This window comes from Triturus cristatus, chromosome 3_1 (assembly GCF_964204655.1).
Source record: "Triturus cristatus chromosome 3_1, aTriCri1.1, whole genome shotgun sequence".
Taxonomy (NCBI): Eukaryota; Metazoa; Chordata; class Amphibia; order Caudata; family Salamandridae; genus Triturus; species Triturus cristatus.
This window is the reverse complement of record NC_140583.1, coordinates 599759290-599786112: the sequence shown is the minus strand read 5'-3', so window position 1 is coordinate 599786112 and position 26823 is coordinate 599759290. Positions and strand designations below refer to the sequence as shown.

The window sequence follows — 26823 nt, the reverse complement described above, 5'->3', positions numbered from 1 at the left end:
AGTCGACATCGAGCCAAGACTGCCCGACGTCATCCAACCGGAGGTCGACATCGAGCCGGGGCCGCCGACATCGAACCGGAGCCGCCCGAAGTCGACATCGAGCCAAGATTGCCCGACGTCATCGAACCGGAGGTCGACATCGAGCCGAGGCCGCCGACATCGAACCGGAACCGCCTATCGACGTCGTCAAGAACTGACATTGCGCCGAGGCCGCTGACTTCGAACCGGAACCGCCTCACGGCGTCGACACGACTCCAGCGGCGTCGGAGCTTCATAAAAAGGGCAGTAAGTGGAATAGAGGGCGCCTAAGGCCCTGTGGAGCCCTAAGAGACCAACCTAGGGGCTAGGGAGGTGCTGGAACCAGCTTGATTGTGCCAGGGGTGAGCTGAGACTAATACAGAGGGGTTGTGTAGTGTGGGAGAGCCAGATCTCTAGATTCCCCCTTGATCTACCTCAGTTTAGGCCTCAGCCTTGTCCAAGCCAGGGAGTATACCCCTCAGGCCATCCAAATCTCTACAAGCTGGGATTGGGTCAAATCATCCCATAGTATCTCAGGAATGTGAACTGATTTACAAGTGTCACTGTTGGCTTTTATTATTTATTGGGAGCACTGTATTTATTGTATTCATCCTATTTATTGCCTCACAGTATTTATTGCCTCACAGTATTTATTGTTTCACAGTATTTATTGTCGCACAGTATTTATTGTCTCGCAGTATTTATTGCCTCATAATATTTAATTGCCTTTTATGTAATGCACTTATATTTATGCCTTGATTATTTATGATCTACCTTATTTATTGAATCGTTGAAGTATTATTTATTTGACTTACCCTTCCACAGGAAAAGCCTTGTGTACTGTGATTGTATTATTATTTATTTAATCAGCAACTAAGAGAAAAGAAGATAAAGAGATATATTTTCAGTATAATTTTTAAGGTGTAGTGTCGTTTTTGGAACGGATGCACGCATGGTTATTGTGTGGGTATGACGTATGCTTAGCACGGTGCCTGATCCCTGACCACTCGAGCCAAGCTACCACAGTGTATGTCCGGGAAGACCCCATTACCACCACCCTTCCGGTGTGGGAGTGGGGTTTTCTAACAATACCCAGCTAATCTTCTCTCTCTCCACCAATGAGGCATCTAAGGTACCTTCTCTTCAGGCAGGACTGCAAAATATAGCTGGTTGGATGCATGCCAACATGCTAAAACTTAATGGTGGAAAAACAAAAGTTTTAATTCTCTGTAAAAACAAAGATCTTTGGGGCCCCCGACATTGGCCTCCTCAAATGGGTGATCTTCCCCAGCCGATATAACTGGTCCGCAATCTAGGTATAATCATTGACAACCAGCTATCACTGAGGCAGCAAGCAGTCAGGGTCGCCTCAATCTGCTTCACCATCCTAAAATGGCTTACAAAAATACTCTGGGTGTTGCCTAGTCCCACACAAAGAACTGTGGTCCAGGCCCTGATTACTTCTAGGCTGGACTATGGCAACTTCCTGTATTTAGGAGGTGGTCCGAAAATTTCAGGTAGTACAGAACTCGGCGGCAAGACTGCTTTGCCGGGTCCTTAGAAAGGCCTCTATTTCAGGCTCCATCCTCGACCTCCGCTGGCTTTGGATGGAGAACCACATTAAACTCAATGCACTGTGTTATGTGCATAAAATTAAACTGGGCACAGCACCACAGTATCTGAATGCCTTAGTTCATTCTTACCTCCCAATACGTCTTCTCCGATCCTCCACTCAGGCCAAATTTTTAGTCCCTAGGCTCAGACAGTCGCGTATCGGTGGCCGGTCTTTTTCTTATCTGGCCCCCTCGCTATGGAATTCACTCCCCACGCCACTTTAGCATGAAACATCTATAAGAACTTTCGCAAAGGTCTCAAAACGTGGTTATTTAACCAATAATGTTTCCCTCTCTTTCTTTGTCTGTCCGATGGTGCCGGGAAACCTCCGGGTAGATGTGTGCCTTATAAAATGTAATTAATAATAATAATAATAATAATAAATAATATCTTTTTTTTTCCAAAAGGAGATTTATGCTCTCCTTGTTTCACTATTTTCCATCTAATTAAAACTCTTTATGGGTTCTTAGAATCTGAAGCTCTGAACCTGATTTATAGAGGAGGGAACTTGTTGCTTTATGGAACACACTCAATTCAATCTTATTATGTGATGCTTTGTTCTAACCATTTCTTTAATGAGAATTTCTGTAAACTTATTGATTGATGGACTAACTAAATAAAGACCAAAAATAAAGAAAGATCTTCACTAATCTCTTAATGAGAAATAACATTTTGTAAACAACAATACAACTCTCATTATTGCCTGAACTTAAACTGTTAACGAAATTTAGGTTTGAGATTTCTAACTTATTCCTTGACTTCTAATACACATTTCCGACAACATTTTGAGCCCAGTTTGCGCTATCAGATGTATGTATGCAAAGTTAAGTGACAGACTACATGTATGAGGACTTATTGAACCTCTAAACTCATTGATGACTGAAGAGCCACTTTCAGTTATAAGCCAGATGTACTGGCATTGCAGATGTTTGCTGTTTTTTGTTACAACACCTGTAGTATGAATGGTACTGGGGGAACTGAATAAGAAAATGTCCTGTACCAATTCATTCACAGAGCATCGCTCTGTGATCCGCACTAAGTGAACCTGGATGCATAATCCTGAATTTTTTTCCTCCGAATAGTCTGAGAATAGGGTGCAAGTTGTATTGTTGTACCATTCATTTCTGAACACAGGGAGTGTTCATTAGATCTTTTTTTCAACGAGCACATCTAGTAACCAAATGAACAAGTTACTTACCTTCGGTAACGCTTTTTCTGGTGGATACAGTCTCTGCCTGTGGATTCCTCACCTTATGAATACGCCCTGCGCCAGCATTCAGCGGGAAATTCTTTCCTAGCTCTCCCACGTCGACGAGGACGTCACAATAGCACGGCTCCGCTCGCGACACCGTATGACGTCATCGGAGCCATAAGAGGACCTCGTCGGTGTGCTGACGTCCGTTCCACCCATTTTTTCCGTGCCACCGAGGCAAACGGGCGGACCGACACATTTTCAAATGTAAACATAGCATACCAAATATATACACACATATATAAATTCACAAATGCATAATCAATAAAGACATAGAGAAATACCAACTGAATAAGCATTTCTCATTATTAAAGTATTAACATGATTAAGACATATTAAAATAAAACACTTTTTGGTAGAAACAGGTGGACAACAGGGAGGTGGGCGGGTCAGTGAGGAATCCACAGGCAGATACTGTATCCACCAGAAAAAAGCGATACCGAAGGTAAGTAACTTGTTCTTCTGATGGATACTTCTGTCTGTGGACTCCTCACCTTATGAATAGACTCCCAAAGCCGTACCTCTCCTGGAGGAGGGTGTCCAACTGACTAGACCAAAAAAATTCTTGTAAAACAGAACAAGCAAAATGGCCATCCCGCCTAACCTCAGAGTCCAAGCAGTAATGCTTCACAAAGGTGTGGAGGGAGGCCCAAGTTGTTGCCTTACAAATGTCAACAACAGGAACACCTCCAGCCAAAGCAGAAGAAGTAGACATAGCTCTAGTGGAATAAGCTCTGATACCTTTTGGAGGGTCCTTCTTGGCCAAGGCGTAGCAAATCTTGATGCACAAGATAATCCACCTGGAGAGAGTCCTCTTGTTGACAGCCTTGCCTTTCATCTTCCCAACATAGCACACAAAGAGCTGATCGTCCAGCCTCAGATCTCTTGTCCGATCCAATTAAAAGCTGACAGCTCTCTTAGGGTCCAAACGATGCAGTCTCTCCTCCTCCATGGAAGGGTGAGGGGGAGGATAGAAGGTAGGCAAAGTAATGGACTGTCCCAAATGAAAAGGGGTAACCACCTTGGGATGGAAAGCAGCCCTGGTCCTTAAAACCAACTTATCCACATGAATGGTCAAGAAAGGAGGTTTCAAACTAAGAGCCTGAAGCTCACTTACCCTCCTTGCCGAGGTAATGGCAATCAAGAAAACCGTTTTAAAAGAAAGAAGCCTAAACGGGCAAGTATGAAGAGGCTCAAGCGGAGAACCCATTAAAAAGGTAAGAACGAGATTCAAATCCTACTGAGGCATAATGAAAGGTGTGGGAGGGAACTTATTTGTAAGGCCCTTAATGAACCTCATGACAATGGGGGACTTAAATAAAGACGGCTGGTCCGGCCAACATAGAAAAGCCGAAAAGGCCGACAAATAGCCCTTAACAGTGGCTACAGTACAACCTTGCTGTGCCAAAGAAAGTGAAAACTCCAGAATATTAGACAAACGGGCCTTCAAAATATCAATGTCTCTCTCTCCACACCACCTAACAAATCTGGACTATCTAGAAGAGTAAACAGACTTAGTGGAGTGTCGCCTGGACGATAAAATAACATCCACTATATCCGGCGGGAGAGAGAAGGAACTCAGGTTGCTCTTTCAATCTCCAGGAATGAAGGTGCAGGCTCTGGAGGTGGGGGGTGTAGAACCTGCCCCTGCGACTGCGAGAGGAGGTCTGCCCGGAGAGGGAGACGGAGCGGAGGGTGCGATGAGAGGTGAAGTAGATCTGTGTACCACACCCTTCTTGGCCAATCCGGGGCAATCAATATAACTTGGGCCCGGTCTTGACGACCCTACACCTCCCTGTTTGTTGATATACCACATCGCGGTAGTGTTGTCCGGCAAGACCTGAACCGACTGACTGCAAAGGGAAGGGGGGGGAAGGCCTTTAGTGCCAAAATTATCGCCCGCAATTCCAGAAGGTTGATGTGAAGCAACCTTTCCTCTGGAGACCAAAGACCTTTGACCTCCAGATCCTTCAGTTGAGCACCCCACCCTAGAGTGGAGGCATCCATGATCACCGTGGCCACCGGTGGAGGAGGCTGAAAGGGCTTTGCTTGAGACAGGTTGACCTGCACACTCCACCAAATCAACTCCACTGCAGCTTCTCTGGAGATTTTGATCTTCTCCCCGAGATCTCCATTGTGCTGATACCACTGCCTGCGGAGGCACCACTGGAGTGCCCTCATGTGCCAGCGTGCATGGTTGACCAACAGAATGCAGGAAAAGAACAGACCGAGCAGGCGAAGAACCTTCAGGACTGGAACAACCGCTCCATCGTGAAATAAGGGAATCATCTCCCGAATGTCGAGAATCCTCTGCGGAGGAGGGTAAGCGCGACACGCAGAAGTGTCCAGTATTACCCCTATGAACAGGCTGCGCTGAGAAGGTACATTTATCGAAAAACTCAAACTGAATAACAGATGAGCTGTTACCTGCAAGTGGCGCGAGACCAACTCTGGAGACTCCGCTTTCAACAGCCAGTCGTCCAGGTAGGGGAAAACAGGAACCCATGACCTTCTGAGATGAGCCGCCACCACTTCCATCACCTTTGTAAAGACTCGAGGTGCGGAAGTAAGACTGAACGGAAGAACCTCAAACTGATAATGTTGCGACCCTACCGTGAAACCAGAGATACTTCCGATGCGACCCAAGGATGGGAAGATGAAAATACGCATCCTGTAGATCGATGGACACCGTCCAGTCTTCCTGTTGCAGCGCAAGAAGAACCTGAGCCAAGGTCAACATTTTGAACTTCTCCTGTCGGAGGTAAAGGTTCAAAATCCTGAGGTCCAGGATTGGCCTTAAGCGACCGTCCTTTTTGGGGATCAGGAAATACCGGGAGTAGCAACCCTGACCCCTTTCCTGCTCCGGAACCACCTCTATCGCACCTTTTTGTAGCAAGGTAAGAACTTCCTGCTGTGAAAGCAGTAAGTGGCCCTCTGAGCACCAACCCTGGTGAGAAGGGTAAGTTGGAGGAAACTCCAAAAAAGGGAGGGCGTACCCATTCTCTACAAGATTCAAGATCCAACAATCTGACGTGATCAGTCTCCACTCTTGTGGAAAATGGGACACCCGACCTCCAACCTGACCAACATGTTCTAAGATGGGGGATCTAGAACTGCTTTCCTGATGTACCAACGGTGGCGGGAGGGGAAGTAGAGGAAGAGGAGGAAGATTGTTGTTGAGCTGCACCCATGAGGCCTCTTTTATTCCTCCCTCTGTATGACTTGTATAAGAGATTCTGCTGTTGCTGGCCCTGTTGAGATTGCAACGGCCACGAAAGGAAGCCAATCTCCCAAATCCACGATACCGCTTGTAGCCGTATCCTCTGGACTGCACCTGGAGGCCTAGAGACCTTGCAGTAGCCCTGCTGTCCTTAAAATGCTCTAAGGCCGAGTCCACCTTTGAACCAAAGAGTTTTGACCCATCAAAGGGCAAATCCAGCAAAGTCGCCTGAACATCAGGTGAGAAACCAGACAAACGAAGCCAAGCATGCCTCCTTGCAGCCACAGAAGATCCCATCACACGAGCTACAGAGTCAGCAGTGTCCAGGCCTGATTGAATCACCTGACGTGCCGCAGCCTGCAAATCAGAAAGGACTTCCATGAAATTTGCCCGATCCTCCTCAGGCAACTTAGGAGCTAGCTGCATGACTGTGTCCATTAAAGCATGGATATACCTTCCAAGAAGACAGGTAGCATTAGTGGATTTAAGAGCCATACTTGAAGAAGAGAACATCTTCTTTGCCGCCTGCTCCATCTTTTTAGAATCCCTATCACCAACAATGGTAGGCAAAGAACCAGAAGATTGCTTCAAACAAGAAGCCTGGACAACTAGACTTTCTGGCGTAGGAAGAGAGGATAAAAAAGCCGGATAACCAGGAGCAGGCCTGTACCTTCTAGCGAAGGAGCGAGAAACAGCAGGAGCAGACAAAGGCTTCTGCCACACTTCCATTATTGGTTCCGTCAAGGCATCCGTAAAGGGAAGCAACAGTTCAGTAGTAGAAGAAGAAGTATTAAGAACTTCCGTAAGAATATTGGATTTCACCTCAGCCGGAGGGAAGCTGTAAACCAAGCAAATCAGCCACCTTCCTTATGACCACATGATAAGGAGCAATGTCATGCACAACACCAGCATTTGCAGTTGGGAGATTATACTCAGGAGAAGTATCCTGGCCACTCGCCTCGCGGAGGCCCTCAAACTCATCCATAGAATCAACGATCTCCCCTTCCTCCTGATTCTGAGCATATTCTTCCTCTTCAAGGATCCTCTGCGCCTCTCTCCTAGAGCGCTGTTTAGGAATTGGCGTCGGCAGCGCCACATGAGACGTTGGTGAAGCCATCAACGACGTCGACGGAGGAGCATCGGCTTCGAACCTCGATGCCGATTGAACTCGAGGCGGAGCCGTGTCAACAGCCGAAGGAGTAAGTGGAGCTGGAATGGAGGACCTCAAATCCGGGAAATGCCAAGCCGGAGTCGACGGCAAGAAAGGCATAAAGGGTGCCTGAGGATAAAATTGAGCAACACCCAAGTTAAAGGCCAAAGGACCCACGGGGCCCGAAGGCGCACCAGATGGAGCAGAGGCCCTGGCAAACATGCCAAACATCGCATTAAGAAGATGCGAAGAGTCTGACCCAGGAGCAGGAAAAGCAGGCTATGGATCCGTACCTTCCTGAGGTTGAGCTGGAGGCTGCGGAGCCGGGGACGGGTCTGGAGTCGACTCCCTAACCACCGGAGACATCGCTGGAGTCGGTGAGTCTTCATGCTGCAAAGAGCCTTTCGAAGCCAGCGATACCGGATCCGGAGATGGAACTGGCATCACCTGAGGAGAAGGAGATGGAGAAACTAAGTCCTTTCTTCGAGGCCGTTCAGCCGGAGTCGGCGACCTCAACCTCGAGGCCCTGGTCTTCGAAGAACGGTGTCGAGAGCCATGCCTCCTCTTGGACTTCTTATGTTTGTTCGACCTCGAAGTATGAGACGACAAACACTTTGCCCTCTTACGACCTCTCTTCTCCTTTTTGGCTTTGGCCATAAACAACTTAGCTTCACGCTCCTTAATGGCCTTCGGATTCATCTTCCTGAAGCTTCGACACTCCTCGACGTCATGATCCAAAGATAAACACGGGTCTGTGATTGACATATGCCCGCCACACTCTTTGCAGGGTTTAAATCCGGTCTTCCTGGAAGTAGCCATCAGGAACCAACAAGAGATACAAAGTTTTCCTCGAAGAAAATGGAGAGCCCTAAGAAAAACCGTTAAGCGTCGATGGCGCGGAAAAAAGGGAACCGACATCAGTACGCCGACGAGGTCCTCTTATGGCTCCGATGACGTCACACGGTGTCGCAAGCGGAGCAGTGCAATTGTGACGTCCTCGTCGACGTGGGAGAGCTAGGACAGAATTTCCCACGGAATGCTGGCACAGGGGGTATTCATAAGGTGAGGAATCCACAGGCAGAAGGACCCATCGGAAATATATTTTACTCGTGATTTCTTACTACACTGTGCTTGTGACAGAGTCAAGGGCTATTTTCTCCAACATTAAGAAAGAAAATGGATGAAGACGCTGAGTAGCTTTTGCATGTACAAAATTTGTCATGGAAAAAAGCTACCCTTTATATCAAAAGCATGAGGAGAAAATGCAGTCTGACAAGCTAACACTGAAATAGGTTAAAAATAAAAGTCGGTTCCTTTAAGAACCTGAGAAGCACCCCTTCCCACAATGCATTGTAGTGGCAGTTTGCCTGTGAGAATCAGTTCTTTTTTACTGGAATTAACAATTCATATGCTCCGACAGCCAGGGAGGAGGTTGGGGTGTTTAAGACTTCAATGAAGATACCTATGATGCAGAACTAGAACTAAAGGTATGCATATTTTCCTTCTGCACCGTAGGATCTTCACTGATAGCCATAAACTTTGAATAGAGTAGCAAGCTGAACAAAAATACCACCGCAGCGGTCAGACATATGTGATTGTTCAAAAAAAGAAGAGAAATGTGCAATGCGAGATGCAGTCCAACAATATGTTCCGAATCCAGCAAGCCACTCATTTTGCAAATATTTAAACAGATGTCTAGGTGTTTCTTGACCAAGCCTTGCTTTAGCTTTAGTGTCTGTGTCTACACAATAATGTCTTGTAAAAGTGCATATAGATCTCCAAGTAACTGCATTACAGATATCTTGAATCAAGACATGCCCCATTAAAGTTGTGGGTGCCGCTTTATCTCTTGAGTAGTGAGCCTTAGGCTTGTCGGGTAAAGGTTTATTGGAAATCTGATAACAGAGAAATACATGAAACTATCTATCTAGCTACTGTTTGTTTCAAAGCAGCTAAACCTTACCTTAAAGATCCATAGTTTACAAAGAGATGGTTAGATGTTTTTATATCATTTGATTTATCTAAATAAAAGTGGAATACTCTTTTTATATCTTGAGAATTCAGGGTTTTCTCCGCTGCTGTAGAAGGGTTAGGAAAAAGGTAGGAAGTGTGAATGACTGATATGAAAATCTGAGACTACTTTTGGTAAAAAGGAAGGATGAGTACGTAGTACTACTCTATTATCATGAAAAACTGTAAAAAGTCCTAAAGATGACAAAACTTGTAGTTCACTAACACTACATGCTGAAGTAATGGCTATTAAAAAAAACAGTTTTCCATGGCAGATGCTGTGAGGTTGATTTGTGGATGAGTTTAAATGGGGGACCCCTTAATTTTGAAAGTTCTAAGATCAGCTCCTATGGAGGTGAGGGCCTTTTAACCCGAGGAAAAACATTTTAAAGTCTTTTTAAAAAAAAAAAAATAGATATTCACAGGAATCTTGAAAAAAGATGGTTGTGCTGGAGATTTTCTGTAAGAAATAATCTCTGTTAAGTGTACTTTAATTGATGAAATTGTAGAACAGACTTGGTCAAGTGATGTAAATTTGGAAGAATTACCTTTCCTTGAGCATTAATACTATTATGCCCATTGTTTTGAAATCACATACAAATACGTTTGCAATTGTGGTCCTAACATGATCTTATTGATGGTCATTTTGGTTCTTTAAGGATGTCCATACATTTCTCAGGTAGGTTTAAGTAGCCATATTGTGTGATCTTAGAAGTCATGCTGCCAAATTGAAGGATTGGAGAGTTCCATGTAGAATCTGACTCTGAAGACTGTATAAGAGGTCTGTTCTGAGAGGAAGACGTCTGTGGTGTGCTATAGATATTTGGAGAAAATCCGTGTACCATCACTGTCTTGGCGAGTCCAGTGAGATTAAAATCATTTTGAGGTTGGCGTTCCATCATTTCCGGATTACTGGATACTAGCGGTATCGGTGGAAAGGGGGTAGAAAAATAGAGTTGATCAGCTGATCAAAATGGCATTGCCCAGGGAGTGTGGTTCTGGCACAATGGATGAGAAGTCCTGACATTTTTGTTTTGTGTTGTTGTCAATAAATATATACCATTCTGCGAAGAATGTCCTGTGTTACCTCATCATTGGGAAATCACTTGCGATTTTCTTTGTGAAAACAACTGAGAAAATCTGCTTCAACATTTTGAATTGCTGGTATGAGAAAGGCTGTGAGTGACAAACCTCCTGCTAGTGCCCAGTGTCACACTGCTCGAGTCTGAAGTGAGAGTTGCCTTGATTTTGTTGCACCTTGTTTGTTGATATAATATATTGTAGTAGTATTGTTTGTTTAAATCATTAAATGCGTTGAGGTGAGAGATGGTGGAAAAGCCTTGAGTGCTAGATGCACAGCTTTTAGTTCTAACAAGTTTATATGGCAAGACTATTCTTTTGGGACCAACATCCCTGAATTGTGAGGTGGCTCAAATGTGTTCCCCGTCCTGAGAATGTAGTGTTCGTATATAGCTAGTGAAGTTATTTCCTTTAGAAAAGGAACTCCTGCTAGTAGATAGAGAGGTTTGCCCCACCAGGTCAGAGATGGTCATGCATTGTCTGTCAGATATATTTGATCTTCCCAATATCCACTTCTTTGGGACTACTGATCCTCCAGACAATACTGAAGAGGTCTCAAGAAGAGTTTTACATTTGGGACTATGAATATGCAGGACGCCATAGTTTCTAGTAGAGAAGCTATTTGACAGACAGTTGGTTTGTTGGATCATGTGCGCACATTTCACTCGTATTGATGAAACACTCTCTGCCGAAGGAAACACTTTTCCCCATTTGGTTATCTATTTTTGCTACTGGAAAGGTGAGGCACTGCACTGGTGCTGAGATCGATTTGTCTAAGTTTATCTGCAAACCTACTTTGGACAGAAAGTTTGTGGTGATGCAGTCTTTCTTTGCCTTCCATAGAGGTTCTGCCTTTATTAACCAGTTGTTTATGTTAATGATGTAGAAATATTCTTCTTTTCTTCGAAGTGAGCTGCAACCACTGCCATGCATTTTTAGAAGGTTTGAGAGGCTGACTTTAGGCCAAATGGAAGAAAAGAATATTGCTAATGTTCGTAACCTACCAGAATTCGGAGATATTTTCTGTGCTGATGAGAAACTGGAATGTGATAATACGCATCCTGTAAATCTATAGTATATAACTAGTCGTTTTCCCTTATGTGTGGATATTTCTCATGGAGGGATAGCATCCTGAATTAGTATTTTCCGATGCATTTGTTGAGGACTCGGAGGTCCAGAAATGGTCGAAACAGCTTGGGATGTCTTTTCTTTTGGACCAGAAAATACCTTGAGTAAATTGATCTGGGTTGGGGGAACCTTCTCTATGCCTGTTTTTGCAGTAGTGGATCGGTCTTGTGTTGCAGATTGGTTAGACAGGCCGAATGAAACAGGCCACATATGGACAGGCGGGGGAGTATGATTGAAGCAGATTGAATCTCTGCTTTGTATGATGTTTAACATGCATCTGTGCGAGGTAATGGTTTTCCACTCTTCCAGGGAAAAGGTCACCGCTACCCAGAAAGGACTGGGAAACTGTGAATGGAGTGTCCGATTTTCATTGGTGTTGGAGGAGTTTCTTTCTTTGGACTGAAAAGATTTTGTTGGAGTGGTTCTTCTTTTTTTAAATCTCAGGTATCGTCTTTGTTGTTGCAAAGATTGATAAGGCCATCTAGGGGTTTGAACCATATGATAATTGTAATGACCATCACTGTATTTGTACTAATATTTGTAAAATTTATTTTGTTCTTCAAGACCTTCAGCTTTAATGGTTTCAGCTTAATTTTTCATCCTGAGCATTTCTTCCTTACCGAGTTGCCAAAATATTAAAGTACCTGAAAAGGGCAAGTTTGCTACTGCTAAGTAGGCATCAGGTTTTAAGGAAGATAAACAAAGCCAAGATGATCATCTTAGAGAAATGCCATGACAGAACGAAGTTGCAGAGGGTTTGACTAAATCAACTGCTGCACTAATAGATTGATTAGAAATGTGTGAGCCCTCCTTAATCATTTCCAAAATATCTTGCTGTACCTGAGTGGGAAGATCAGACATAAAATATTTCATGCCATCCCAAATCTCTCTGTGATATTTATCCAGAAGGGCAGCTGCAATGGCATTCCTTAAGTGGGTGGAGGCTGTGCCACAGACCTTTTTACCAATTGCATCCATTCTTTTGCTCTCTCTCTCTCCAGCGCAGCCGTAAATTCTGGAGCAGAAGCATGTTTACACCTAACCGCAGTAACAACGACCGAATCTGGTTTAAGATCATTTTTAAGAAAATCAGGATCCTGTGGTGGAGGCTTATATTTCTTGAACAATCTTGGTGAAGCAGCTTTAGCAGCAGCCGGATTGAGGAATTTTTCTTCAGCAATGTCTAGAAGACATGGAAGAAGCGGTAAAAGAGGTTTTAGAGCTGCTCTTGGATGTACTGTTTCGAGAATAACTGAAACTGTTGGTTGAGGAGAGTCTACAATGATGTTTAGATTTGTAGTCACTCCTACCATAGCATTTTGAAAAGTAAGGATATTGTCTACTGGAGACAACGTTGATGGTAACTAAGGTGGAGAGAATGGCGTGTAAGAAGAACGTGTGAAGTCAGAATATGGTGACTTCAAACGCGATCTGAAGCATGAGAAAGTCAAAATCTTCTGTTAGAAGACGTTCTTGGTGGAGTTGCCCTAACAGGAGATGGATGTTTTCATTTCCTAATATGTGACATGTAAGTAGCTTTGGAGAACCTTCTAACTTGTGACGAATTCAATGGCTGTAATGGAGTTTGTACAAGGTCATGTGCAGGTCATATAGGAAGAAGTGGGGGATTTGTCTGAGCCACTGACCCTCAGATGTTTGAGAATCTGAAGAATGAGCAGAAGGAGAGCCAGCTCACCCTGGGGATGAAGTCTGCGTTAAGAAATTCTAAACATTGAAATAGCTGGTATCAGCGCGCAACCAAGATGGCCGCGTAGGTGCGAGGCTCCCGAGGACCTCCGCAACCTCCTACGATTATCCTGAAATTATCCTGCCCTGGATGAGGGGACTATGTTGGTGAACCTGAGCTGAGGTGGCACCCGTTTCCCGCTTCCGAATCGGACCTCGGACACCGGAGTGAGCACCGATTGAGGTTTGCGGCCTTCCCCTCGCCGGACCCCGGATTTGCGCTGTGGGGTGATCCAGTGACAAAGTGAACAACAGCGGCAGGCAGGGCCTGGCGACTCGCGTACCCCGCACTTTCGCTTTCGCACCACCTTGTCGTCTCTGCGAGGTTGGGTCGCGGAGCCCTTGGTGTTGGTGTGGTGTGGCCTTGCTGGGAGACCCTGCCTGCCTGCAGGCTGTGATCCACCCCGCTGCTGTGAGGGGGCCCCCCCGGAGCCCGTGGCCCTACTTTCCGGCCCTACACGACGTGGCTGGTGCGACTGGGAGATTGGTGGCCATGGCCACAAAACATGATGGAGACCGGGCAAAGACCAAATCGACCCGGCGTGGCGCCGTCCATCAGGCCAACAGTATGGACCGCTATACCCTCCAGAAGGGATCTCCCGATGGACCGCGCAAGTCCCCTGAGACCCCTCCTGATGCCCCAGACCTGCCCGCAGATCTGACTCTGCGAGATGTCATGGGCGCCATTGCCGAGATGAAGGCCTCGGTGGGCCAGCGGTTTGATACACTGGCGCAGAAGATTGACTCGGTCCTCGTGGATGTTGGCCTGGTGAGGGCCGATCTTTCCAAAACCAACGACCGAGTAGATTCTTTGGCCCACACCGCATCGGGCCTAACGACAGATGTGGCGGCCTTGCAAACAGAGGTGCGCCGGCTTAGTCAGGCGAGTGCGCTTATGGATCGACGCCTGGAGGACTCCGAGAGTCGGGCACGGAGGAACAACATCCGCATTATCGGGGTGCCCGAGGGACGCGAGGAGGCGGCGGCGGATCTCTTTGTGGAGGACCTGATTGCTACCCATCTCCAGCCACGGGGGCTGAGCAAATTCTTCGCTGTGGAGAGGGCCCACAGGGTTCCCGGGGGAAGGCCGAAGGTCGGAGCCCCTCCGCGACCTCTCATCGCCCGGATTTTCAATTTTCGGGATAGAGACGCTATCCTGCAAACCTCCAGACTGCATGGACCGGTCAAGCTTGACAATATGGAGGTTAATTTTTATCCTGATTTCACCCCAGCGGTCCAGAAGCAGAGACTGAGCTTCCTAGGCGTCAAACGCCGTCTTCGGGACCTAAACCTCAAATACGCCATGCTTTTCCCGGCCAAGCTGCGTGTGGAGGTGGATGGTCGCACGCACTTCTTTGATCGTCCCGAAGCGGCCGGGGACTGGCTGGATACTCTGCCCGGGGATCGTGATCGGGGGGGCAGGGGGGGGGGGGGGCGGCGGGGGGAGACGGCACACTGGATCGGGACTGAGGGTCTAATATTGGGCCTCACTCTGGACGAAAATGATGCCACTTTCGATCCTGCGTCAGTTTTTTGTAAGTTCCCCTCCTATGGAGGTTGTGTTGGGTCTATTGGGGGTTCTCCCTCCTCCTCTAGGGGGTTTAGTTAGTCTAACTATATATGGGGCGACAGGCACACTGCACGTTGGGGGGGCTGTTCGGGCTCATGCAGGGGTGCAGGGAGGGGGGAGTTCTGTTGGGGTGGGTGGGTAGGGATGGGGCGTTGTTCGTTTTTATCACAAGGCAAACGTATTTTTGTGTTAGTTCTAAAGTGCTCTCCGGGGGACGAATGATGGCTTCTGTATATGATGGAGGGTAGGGAACTAACTTTGTTGTCTTGGAATGTGAATGGACTGGGGGACAGGATCAAACGGGGTGTGGCCCTGCAGTTTTTAAAGCGAATCTCGCCCGATGTAGTCTTTCTGCAGGAGACACACCTCATTGGCAACTCCTTTTGCGCCATGAATCGGCGTGGCTATCGCCTAGTGGCTCACTCGGGCTTCACGTCTGGCTCAAGGGGTGTGGGCATCATGGTGAAGAACTCGCTCCCGTTGGAGATTGATGAGGTGCTCCACGATGACAGGGGACGTTACACGGTCTTGGTGGGAAGACTGGAGGGCAAAGTGGTTGTCTTTGTATCAGTATACATCCCACCGGGGCTGCAGTCGACCACCTTTGCGGACCTTGGACGCCTTCTCCTTGGCCTTCCGGGGGGGCTTTTAGTTGTGGGGGGGGATTTTAATGCGGTGGTATCTGGGTCTGTGGATCGTCACCCCCCTAGGGACATCCCCCGGGCACAGGCGTGGCTACCCGGCCTCTTGGATACATTTGGATTAGTGGACTGCTGGCGTTTAAAACACCCCACGCAGCTGCAGTACACTTTCCACTCGGGAGCCCATGGTAGTCTCTCACGACTAGACTATGTCCTTGTCCCGGCGGCCTATGTTGGGAGGGTGGGAGAGGTGCGCCATTTGCCGCGGGGTATCTCGGACCACTCCCCGCTCCTACTGCACTTTGATGTTTTTCCGAGGGGTGAGGGTAGGGTAGTCCCAATCAATCCTTGGTACCTGCGCGACCCCACCATTCGCGCTGAATTGATTAAATCCCTTCAGCGATATTTTGATGAGAATGTGGGGTCCGTGCCTTCGGCTGTACCGCTATGGGAGGCCTTCAAGACAGTACTCCGAGGGGAGGCCCTATCCCTTATTTCCCACGCCCGGAGGCGCGAGCGGGAGGAGGTGACCCGGATGGAGGCTGAAATAGCCGAGTTGGAGGGTGATTTAGAAGGTGGGGTGACGGATGCCGCATTACATGTCCTCCAACTCAAGCAAGCGGCCTATAGGGCCCTCGTCACGGAGGCGGCCAGGGGCCTCAGTAGAGAGCAACAGGGGCGACTGTATGATGTGGGTGATAAGGCTGGTAAACTTATAGCGTGGTTGGACAAAAAAGAGAGAGCGAATCGTGTGGTCCCGCTGATTGAGAAAACGGATGGTGTGTGTGTAACTGAGCCAGAAGAAATCGTCTCCTGCTTCGCGGATTATTTCCGTGGGGTATATTCCCCGGTGTCTCCCTGCTCGGAAGAGGATTCCCGTGCCCTGCTCAGTGATATCGCGCTGCCGTCCCTTTCCGGGGATGACAGGGTGTCGTTGGACGCCGCTCCCACCTCCGACGAGATCGCCCTCGCCATACGCTCGGTCGCTTCCGGCAAGGCCATGGGTCCGAATGGTCTCCCTATCGAGTTGTACAAGTTGCGACCGGATACGCTGGCACCCCACCTCCGGGCTATGTTCCTGGAGGCACACTCGGTGGGCTCCCTCCCGCTGGACCAGCGTCTGGCTACAATCGTGGTCATCCACAAGGAGGGGAGACCTCGGGACCGGGTTACATCCTATCGGCCCATTTCGCTACTGAATGCGGAGCCCAAGATTCTCGCCAAGGTACTGGCCAATCGGCTGGTCGGCGTGGTGGGCGATTTGGTTCATCAGGACCAATCTGGTTTTATTCCCCATCGCAACACAGCCCTTAATCTGCGGCGTTTGCACGGTGTGCTCGCACGTGCCCCGTTCATACGGGAGCCGGCCATTTTGGCGTCCTTAGACGCCACCATGGCGTTTGACACGCTTGAATGGCCATATATCTGGGCGATGCTTGCGAAGTTTGGATTTGGCCCAGGGTTCATTAGTTGGGTCAAATTGCTGTATTCGGGCCCATTGGCGCAGGTGGTGGTGAACGGAAGAGTGTCGGCTCCGTTCGAGCTGGGCCGGGGCACACGGCAGGGCTGCCCCTTATCGCCGCTCCTCTTTGCACTTGCCTTGGAGCCCCTGGCGGAGTGGCTGCGGTGGGAGCCTTCCATCCGTGGTCTCCGCTGGACCCCTGAGTATGAGGACCGCGTATCCCTATACGCTGATGACATCCTCTTGTACCTAGCTTCCCCACGTAAATCACTCATAGTACTGGTTGATGTTTTGCATTCATTCGGTCGTAACTCCGGTCTGGTCATCAACTGGGCTAAATCGTGTGTGTATGTTCTCTCCGGGGAGGCTCCTCTCCTCCCGCGGGGCTGTCCGATCCAGGTCGCCCCGCAGGGATTTAGGTACCTGGGTGTCTTCATTACTCTGGACCCGGAGGCTCGGTATGATCGGAACTTGCTTCCCCCCCTCCAGCGTCTGAAAGAGGATGTCGCGCGCTGGCGGCGTTTGCCGCTTTCGCCGCTCGGCCGGGCGGCATTGTTTAAAATGATGTCGCTGCCGCGTTTCCTGTACGCGTTGCAGAACACTATGGACCTCGTCCCAGCGCGCTACTTCCGCGAAGTGGAGAGTCTGCAGCGCCGCCTGTTCTGGGACGGGAGGCCACGTATTGCCCTGGCTAAGCTGACGCTCCCATGGTATGACGGGGGGATTGCCCTCCCGGATATTAAACGGTATTATTAGGCCTCCCAGCTAGCTGCGATTAATCAGGGCCTATATGGGCCCGCCTTAAACCCGGCGTTTGAAATGGATAGGATGCTACTTCCAAGTGGTGACCATAATCGAGCGCTCTACTCTAGCGCGCCCGACGCTCGTCTAACGGGCCCCACGCGTGTCATGGTGCGAGTGTGGCACGCGGCCAATGCAGCTATGGGGTGGAAGGACCGTTTGACCCGGGCGTCACCACTATACGCGTCTGAGCGGTTGGGCTCCTTGTGGACCTCGAAGGGCTTTGAGAAGTGGGACTTAATAGGTATTAGCAAAGTGGGGGATCTCTGGACGAGGGGAGGATTTAAAACGTTCGAGATGCTGCAGACGGAATTTCAGTTGCAGGGCAGCGAGTACTTTCGGTATTTGCAGGTCCGGCATGCGCTGGGCTCCGTCTTTCCGGACGTTGCCTCCATCCCGGAGTGTTCCCCCCTGGAGGATAGAGTGCTGGATGGACACGTCCCTGACAGCACGATCTCACTGATCTACAAAAAACTGATCAACGACCGCTCAGACTTGTTGACTGCCCTTCGTGAGGCTTGGGTAGCCGATGGGCTGGAGCTGGACGACGAGGACTGGATCTCCGCGGTGGCCTCCCCGAAAGAGGTGGCCATACCGGCTCGCCTTCGTTTCGTCCAGCTCAAGATACTCCACAGGGTCTACATGACGGGGCCAAAGCTCCTGCGTATGGGCTATGCTGAGGATGGTTTGTGTAAGCGTGGGTGTGGTGCGCTGGGGACTTTTCTGCATATCTTGTGGGAGTGCCCAGAGGTGGAGGGGTTCTGGCGTGGTGTGCATGAGGTGCTGCGAGTGGTCACGCATGTGGCGCTGTTGCCCGAAGCGAGGAGATGCCTGTTGAATGTGTGGGAGCCTACCGATTACTCGGTGCCGCAGACGTGGTGGGTGACTCTGGGGTATATGGTTGCCAAGCGCGATATTGCCCAGCTGTGGGGATCCCAGAGGCCCCCGACTGTCTCGGCCTGGAAGGAACATATGGATTGGTGCATGTTTCGGGAAAAGGTGGTGTATGTGGCGAGAGGTAAGCCTGCGACATGGGTGAAGGTGTGGGGCCCCTGGAACGCCTACCGCGGGGGAATCTGTGCTCCACCGTTATTGCCCGACCCGTCGCCGGCCCCGTCCCCTTAGCCAACTCATACCCCCGGTACCTGGGCACTAGGTGTACCCGGCCCTAGTTCTGATCTCTCCCCCCTCTTGAGATTCCTATGGATGGCTAGGATCCCCCCTCTAGGGGAGCACGTGTTGCTATTTCCGATTGAGGATTGCCTTGTGGGTTTGTTTGTATTTGTTGTTTTTTAAGTTTAAAATGGAACCGTATAGTGGGGTCTGGATAGTGTGGCTCGCAACGATGTTACCTCCTGTGCATGCTCGGCCGCAGCACCATGTGTTTTATAAATGTATATCGTATGCTCCTTTCATTGCTAGCGGCCGGCCGGAAGGTTGTAGGCCCATACTTGTATATTTTTCAGTCTTGTAATAAAAAAAAAAAAAAAAAAAAAAAGAAATAGCTGGTATCGACGTTGTGCAGGTCTTTTTTTTGCCAGTAATGATGTTTGTGGTGGCGATGGATGTCTTTTTGATGTTGAATGATGAGATTTTGACATTAAATGATGGGATATCGATGTAGATTGGGAGTGTGATAGCAGTACAGTTGGAGCTTTTGTTGTCTTCAGCGTTGACTGAGTTGATAGTCTTGATGTCGATTTAGACGACGAATGGTGCCGATGATGTGATGAATTCGACCCTTCTTTCAAAGGCGAGCATGTCAGTGCTGAACCCCTCGACAGTGTCATCAGGGGTCTTGATGTCGATGCTTGGTGTTGATAAGAGTGACATCAATGGCGATGTCTGGAAGGAGATATTCTATCTGTACATCTCCCTCTGTAGGAGTCTTTACCAGATGTTTTGAGTTTCTCAGAAGAAGGACGAGATAAAGACCTTTCCAGTCTTTTTCTCTTCTTCTGATCTCATGTCTTGCATTAGACCTCGTAGTCTGATGCTCTCCCTGTACTTAAGTGTCCTTTGTGACTTTTTCTTGCAAATGTCACATTTGTTTGTGTGTCGTAATGGTGAAATATAAACCACACATGCCTTGTGAGAATTTGAACTTGCATTCTCCCTTGCACATGAAGGCCAGTTGAGAAGTAATGAAGGCATTCTGACTAGAGAAAGGTTTCAGAATAAAGAAATACTGTTTTTACTTAATTGAAGGGATGTTAATTAAAATTATTTTTTCCGGATGTAGAAGGAGCCGGAAAAAAGAACTGACTCTTACAGGCAAACTGCCACTACATGGCATTATGGAAAGGGGTGCTTCTTAAGTTCTTAAAGGAATAGACTTATTTTTTAAACTCTATCAGTGTTAGCCTATCAGGCTGCACTTTCTCCTCATGCTGTTGATACATAACAGGTAGCTTTTTTCCATTGACAAAATGTTGTAGATTCAAAAGCTACTCCATGTCTTCAACTATGTTCTCCAGCATGCAGAAAGAAAATGGCATCTCTGACAGACTAAACTGAGACTGTATGGAAGATTAATCTCAGTGAAGAACAATCTTCAATTACATTTTCCCCAAAGTTTGTATATGTTAAAGAAGGTGTTCTGAGGTCTGCGCAGGTTGTGGGGAATTATTCAACTTTTATGACTATCAGCAGTCCCATCCAGTGCTATCCAATAGGAGTTCCTGATGAACACTTTAACAGAAAAGGTTCTACTACATTTGTGTGATGAAGCCAAACCTTCATGTAAGATGAAGACCAAAATTATCCATATATGCTTTTTATCTAAGCTTTTCGATTATGAACCTGAACCCGGCAAGATCGCTTTGAATACTGTCACAGCTAAACAGAAGTGCAACCATGCTAATGCGCCAAAGCACTCAGGTGTTTTGTGCTCAGAAGAACCAGTTGGTGCCAAAGTCAGGAATTTGATTCAGCCCTTTACACTTACCTCCTGCATATAACATCCATCAACATAAAATTCAGGGTATGCTGAGACTGCTAAACACACCATCACCGTCTGGTTTCATGCCAATGCATAACAAGCCAGCCAGGAGTAGACGTTTGGTTGAAGTCCTTTCAATTAAACTGCAACCAATTCAGGCCCTTTGAGAGTAGAGACTTATGGGGAGCACGTGGCAACAATAATCTGAATAGCTTAATTAAAAACCCTGCAAGACTGTTTGACCTACCTTCCAGACAGAACAGTGGACCTGTTGCTCAGTGAGCTTGTCAACTGCAGTCACTTTTCCATTTTAAGAGGTAGCTATCCTAGTGGCATATTTGCCCTTTTAGCATCTCAGAAATCAACAGACTAGCCACTCTGAAAGCAGTATTCACCAAAGCTCTAGAGATATATTTGAATTTTATATTATAGCAAGCATATTTTTTGCTGGTTCCACTTATTACTTGAACCAAGGTATAAGATATTTGAAAGATCTCACAAAAGGATTTTGCCTGTCACAAGGCACAGCATCTGCAATTGACAGTTTAAACATTTGTTTAAGGATATGAAACATATATCTATTGTGCATGTACGAACTAAATCCTGCTTCTGCCACACAACAATTCTGCACTCCAAGCATGCTGAAGCCTGAGCATTGCGCTCATTATCACAGTCCCTGTAATTAATACCAGTCTCAGAACGAGAACAAAACCAATGTTTCTGTAACAGAATACAACAGCTGTAATTGTAGTCTCCAGGTCCTTTCCCAGCCTCTGAATTAACAAACTAACTGAGCCCCAGAACAAAATGGGACATCAGGCTCTCCTAATCATAGTTTTGAAGGGTAAATTAAGCTCCAATGGCAGTCTTGGTGTCCAGCTGCTTCTGTCATTGTGATGCAAAGTTGGAGGATAGTATCACACCAAGGTGGGGATAAAGAAACAACAACAATTAGAGTGGGCAATGTGATGCACAGACCAGCTTACGGGTCCTGCTCAGGAGACAAGAGTTGGGGCTACTGAGATGAGCGACCTAGAGTTACTTACATTCAGTTGGTATACAATATTCCAGCAGATGTTGCTGTGCTTTCAGCACTGTGAAAGCATAGTGATATAGTCCTAGGTTATTAGAATTTATAATCAAATATGAATTTTTCTTATTGATTAGAGGCATCCTAATGCCTCAAATGTGCTTGTTAAGTTTCATGGGTCTAGTAGGCCCTTAAGGCATTTTATTAAGGCTACTTGATGTGCACATTTCGGCAAAGCATTACCTTATTTACAGTATTGGTAACTTGAAGCAGGGGTTTGAGAGAGTAAGGAGCACAGTATTGTATTCATGAATGATATCTCTTACTATAGGGCATATTGCACTTTCTCCAAAAGAAGATGCTGCCACCTGCTCATTTGATATGTTTTGGCTGAACGTAAGAAGTTTTTATTAAGTGATTACGTTCCAAAGACTGTACTGAGATCAAAAACAGGAAGACAGCGTCAGCACAAGTCGTGCATCCTGCGAAAACCCGCAGTAAAATCGCGTCCGTACCCATTTACCGAAGCCTCGAATAGAAGCACCAGAAGGTAATAACCTTTTTTTAGGAGCTCTACAGATTGACATTTGAACTCCTCTTGTTTTGATTCAGGGTATTATCCCTTTATCTCACCACCCTTTTCAACACTCTCAAGGTCCTGACGAAAGCCCCCCGACCCTTCGGGGCGAATAAAGGGCTGAAACATGTCGACCAATTACTCGGACTGATTGTGCATTGGACTCATTATATGCCCGTTCTGCACAACCTCCTTTTTAGGTCTCGCGTGTGGCAGCGCATGCGCTGCATGCGCTGTCTCAGCGAGACTTAAAGTAATTTATATATTGGCTTCACCTCCGTGTATTTTATCCTGCCCCTCGTGATTGGTTTAAATTTAGCATTGCTGTTGTTTTCTTGATTTCTGTTGGCTGTTGGCCCTATTGTCACTTCCGTGTAGTCCCGAGGCAGCGTCGCCTAACTACAGTTTTCTTCCGCTTGCACTTGATTGCCTGCAGTGTGCCATCTGGTTGGGGGAGGGGTGCCTACTCTCCCTCGTTCCGGCCGCTTGTCTTTGCAGCCTACTGTTTCTTTGTGTTTCTTTGTATCAGAAGATACTTCACTTCCATTCAGCCTGCCTTAGATTCTTACCTCGTGGATGCGTGTTTCCTTTCACTTTGTCCTACCTTTTAACTTATATTGAGCAAACTGCAGGTTTGTTCTTTGCTTCCTGCCGCAATTACATATTCACTGCTGAAGCCACACAGGAGGCTGCTCAGAGGATTTACAGTGCAAAACCTCTCGTATTATTCAAAATAGCCAGCTATTTACATTGCAAATGCAAATTTTTAATTCATTTCAAAGTATGCCAGTATTAGCATAAACAAAGAAATTATTTTCACGAAGAAAAGGGTGCAGTACCACAGGCTGTCCCTAGGTGTCCCTGGTCCTGCACCCTTTCCTTCGTGAAAGACATTTCTTTGCGTACTGGTGGCATACTTTGAAATGGAAACCAGCTATTGACATTGCAAATGCTAATTTTTATTTCATTTCAAAGTATGCCAGGATTAGCATAAACAAAGAAATTATTTTCACAAAGAAAAGGGTGCCATACCACAGGCTGTCCCTAGGTGTCCCTGGTCCTGCACCCTTTCCTTCGCCAGAGAAATTTCATTGCGTACTGCTGGCATACTTTGAAATGGAAACCAGCTATTGACGTTGCAAATGCTAATTTTTATTTCATTTCAAAGTATGCCAGTATTAGCATAAACAAAGAAATTATTTTCACGAAGAAAAGGGTGCAGTACCACAGGCTGTCCCTAGGTGTCCCTGGTCCTGCACCCTTTCCTTCGTGAAAGACATTTCTTTGCGTACTGCTGGCATACTTTGAAATGGAAAACAACTAATTAGCATCTGCAACGCCAATCGCTCACATTTACACAATGCTTCATTTAGGATTCATCTCCACCGAGGGAACATGTCTTTCTCTACACTAATTAACCTCTGGAGTTCCATTATTTTACGATTATTTCCCGTTGTCTGCATGTTGGGATCTCTGATCACACAAGCCATCCATCTGCTTCCTATGTTTGCGGTTTCCTTTTCTTCCCTGGATTATCTAAATGTATTTGATCATAACCGCTAATCCTAAAAAAAATAATAATAATACGCAAAGAAATTCCTTTCACGAAGAATTGGGCGCAGTACCACAGGCTGTCCCTAGGTGTCCCTGGTCCTGCACCCTTTCCTTCGCCAAAGAAATTTCATTGCGTACTGCTGGCATACTTTGAAATGGAAACCAGCTATTGACATTGCAAATGCTCATTTTTATTTCATTTCAAAGTATGCCAGTATTAGCATAAACAAAGAAATTATTTTCACGAAGAAAAGGGTGCAGTACCACAGGCTGTCCCTAGATGTCCCTGGTCCTGCACCCTTCCTTCGTGAAAGAAATATCTTTGTGTATTATGCTACTGCTGGCATAATTTGAAACGGAAACAAGCATTTGCAATGCAAAAGGTCTCGCAATTACCCTAGTTTGAGCAATTGGCATTGTAAATCACAATGCCTTTTATTTATGTTTTGGTTTTTGAAACATAAATGAAACACAAAGCAATTTACAATACCAATAGCTTAAACTTGCATAAATGCGAGACCTATTGCATTGCAAATGCTTGTTATTCTTTTCCCATGCACCAGACAATAATACAAATACAGTCCAGGTAGCATGAGGGATTAACCCTTTTTTAAATATATTTTTTCACTTAACACAAGCACTTAATCACAGTTTTATTTCTGATCACTACTGTAAATATCCAGTGGTTCCCTCCGGAAAACCCAATGATGATGTTGTCACGTTTTTTAGGCGGAGAATCAAGATATACCACCCTACGAATCACCTAAACGTGAATGAGGGTTTTTTAAGGAATAGATGAAAAACCATATAACCCTGGAAAACAGGTACAAGTGATCCATTCCATTTTTGATTATAATGTACTGAGATAAGACAAAAACTGTTGTAAATGTAACATTGTAACATTAGGCTCCAACTGTTAGACTTTGGTCTTCCAGAAGTGTTGCGTTTTATTTTTTTAACAGCACCCGCCCATCTCATTTTGGGGACCAAGGAAAATATTGGCCTAAGTATTCAGGGTGGCAGGGGCATATAAACATATAGCAGACCAGCAAGCACCCAGGAGGTGCCTGCAGCTCGTGCCTCCATGGACCCCGTTTGCTGCACTCACTCTGCCCAGCATGGTTTGCTGCTGACCCAAGAGACGACGCTGAGCAAAGGGACAGAGAGCATTTTCTGCAGCATGGGCAGGCCGATGTAGCGCTCTAAAATAGCATCGAGAGCCCTAGAAGGGGAAGGAGGAATAACAAGGCACAGAAGCACCATGCAAATATCAATATAATGGGGATACCAATATAATTTGGCACTAGGAATTAAAAAGGAACCTGACAAAGGCGGTGATTGTGAGAAGGGGCTTGCAGATCAACACCAGACATGAAAGCCTTGCAGTTTTAGCAATATGCACATAGTCATGCCGCCTAATGTGGTGGTACAGGCCAATGGCATGAGGCAGTGAATGGAGTCACAGGCATTGCTCCTTTAATTCCCTTGTGTGGGTTGTTAAATGTTGTGTGACGTGAGAGAATAGCAAACTGCAGGCGCTCCTTGGGGCTTTTCCTCTCTCTCATGATTTCTCATTAAAGACAAAAGGAGAACTAGTTGAGTAGGTTGGCATAAAAAATTCTTTGAAGCTGACTGATAAAGAACAACTTTTGTGGACGAGTCACCAAATCAATGCAAACTAATTGTGACAAATTTTAAATTTACAGAATATGCTGTGGCCTGATCTAAAAATGAATGGACAGCCCACCTCACCACTGAATTGACGGGTGCTCTCGCAAAGCAGCAAATAGCTGAATAGGGCTAACCAAAAGCCCCTTTCCGTAGGCACATGTACATGTTGTGTGATGTATGGGGTGTTCAACAGTTGTACGGGCTGCACTGATTTAACAAGAGCTCCTGTCAGACAACTAAAGTTGTAGTTATTGAGACCTACAATGTTGGAAATATTTAAGCAAGTTCGTACACAAAAAGGCATGTTATTAACATTTTATTTGTTAACCACTTGTGACATGAAATATATTTTTTCACTACTTTGTGACGCACCTAAAGTATAACATGCATAACAATAAAGCACTATAAGATAAATAAGAGAAAAGCAAAAAAATATGGACAGTGATAACGGAGAACTTACCATTGCAGTATCCTTTTCGCTCTATTTTGGCATTCAGAGAAACGGGACCAGATGCAAAAAACAAACATCCAACCATCTTTTCCTTGCATTTTGATACCGGAGCCTACAGAAGTGGGTAAGAACAAAAAGGAAAGAGTCTGAATTCAGGTTTAATGTGCTATTGTCCACAAATACCAGGAATTACGTTTTGATAAACCAAATTCAAAGCCCCTATACAGCATTCACACTATGTAAAAAAAGAAACGCTTGTCAGTCTTACTTGCCTAGAAAAACGTTAAAGAATTTAAGAAAGTTTCAAATGTTTGTTTTAAGAAACTAAAACTTTCACCTCCTTTTGTATGCTGAAGATTATAAAACGCTTTGAGTAAGTTGATTATATTTAAATAACTGAGCATTTCTTTAGCTTTCAATTAGTTTTAGTGTACAATTAATTTCAATGTAATTGGTCTGTACATTTTCAGAGTCTCATCTAATGATAAACATGTCACCTTAAAAGCATCTCAAAGAACATCAACAAGACTGTTTGCAGACTATGCTAAAATATGCAGGATTTAGTTACGATAATACATCTGCACATTCAATTTAGTCTCTAAGATAAGCATATACGCATAAGAAAGGTCAGGCGTGCAACAACCATTGGGCTGAACCCACTACCCCCACAACTCCTCCCCTCGAGTGGCGTTGGCGGAGTTTTGGCTACTCTGCATTACGCATATAATGCGGAGTTCTGTACAAATTATGCCACCCGCCGCATGGCAGAGGTTCTCTCACACGCGGTTCGCCTATACAAGCAAGATTCATCTTCCCCTAGCGTGATTTTAGGTCGCTAGGAGGGCACACCCAGCGAGATTTCCCAAATGTGGGTGGTCATGACCATTCACAGCCAAAAAGCTCTAGT

At 46.4% G+C, this 26823-nt stretch overlaps 1 protein-coding gene across 2 annotated transcripts in view; it reads right to left on the bottom strand.

The window, feature by feature from the left end:
• The window catches only part of ARRDC4 (arrestin domain containing 4), a 293969-nt gene that overhangs the window by 230153 nt on the left and 36993 nt on the right, over window positions 1-26823 (bottom strand). For both annotated transcript variants that reach the window (XM_085644504.1, XM_085644505.1), the window contains exon 4: window positions 25926-26028. In XM_085644504.1, the coding sequence (XP_085500630.1) occupies window positions 25926-26028 (103 nt within the window). The remainder of the gene's footprint in view (window positions 1-25925; window positions 26029-26823) is intronic.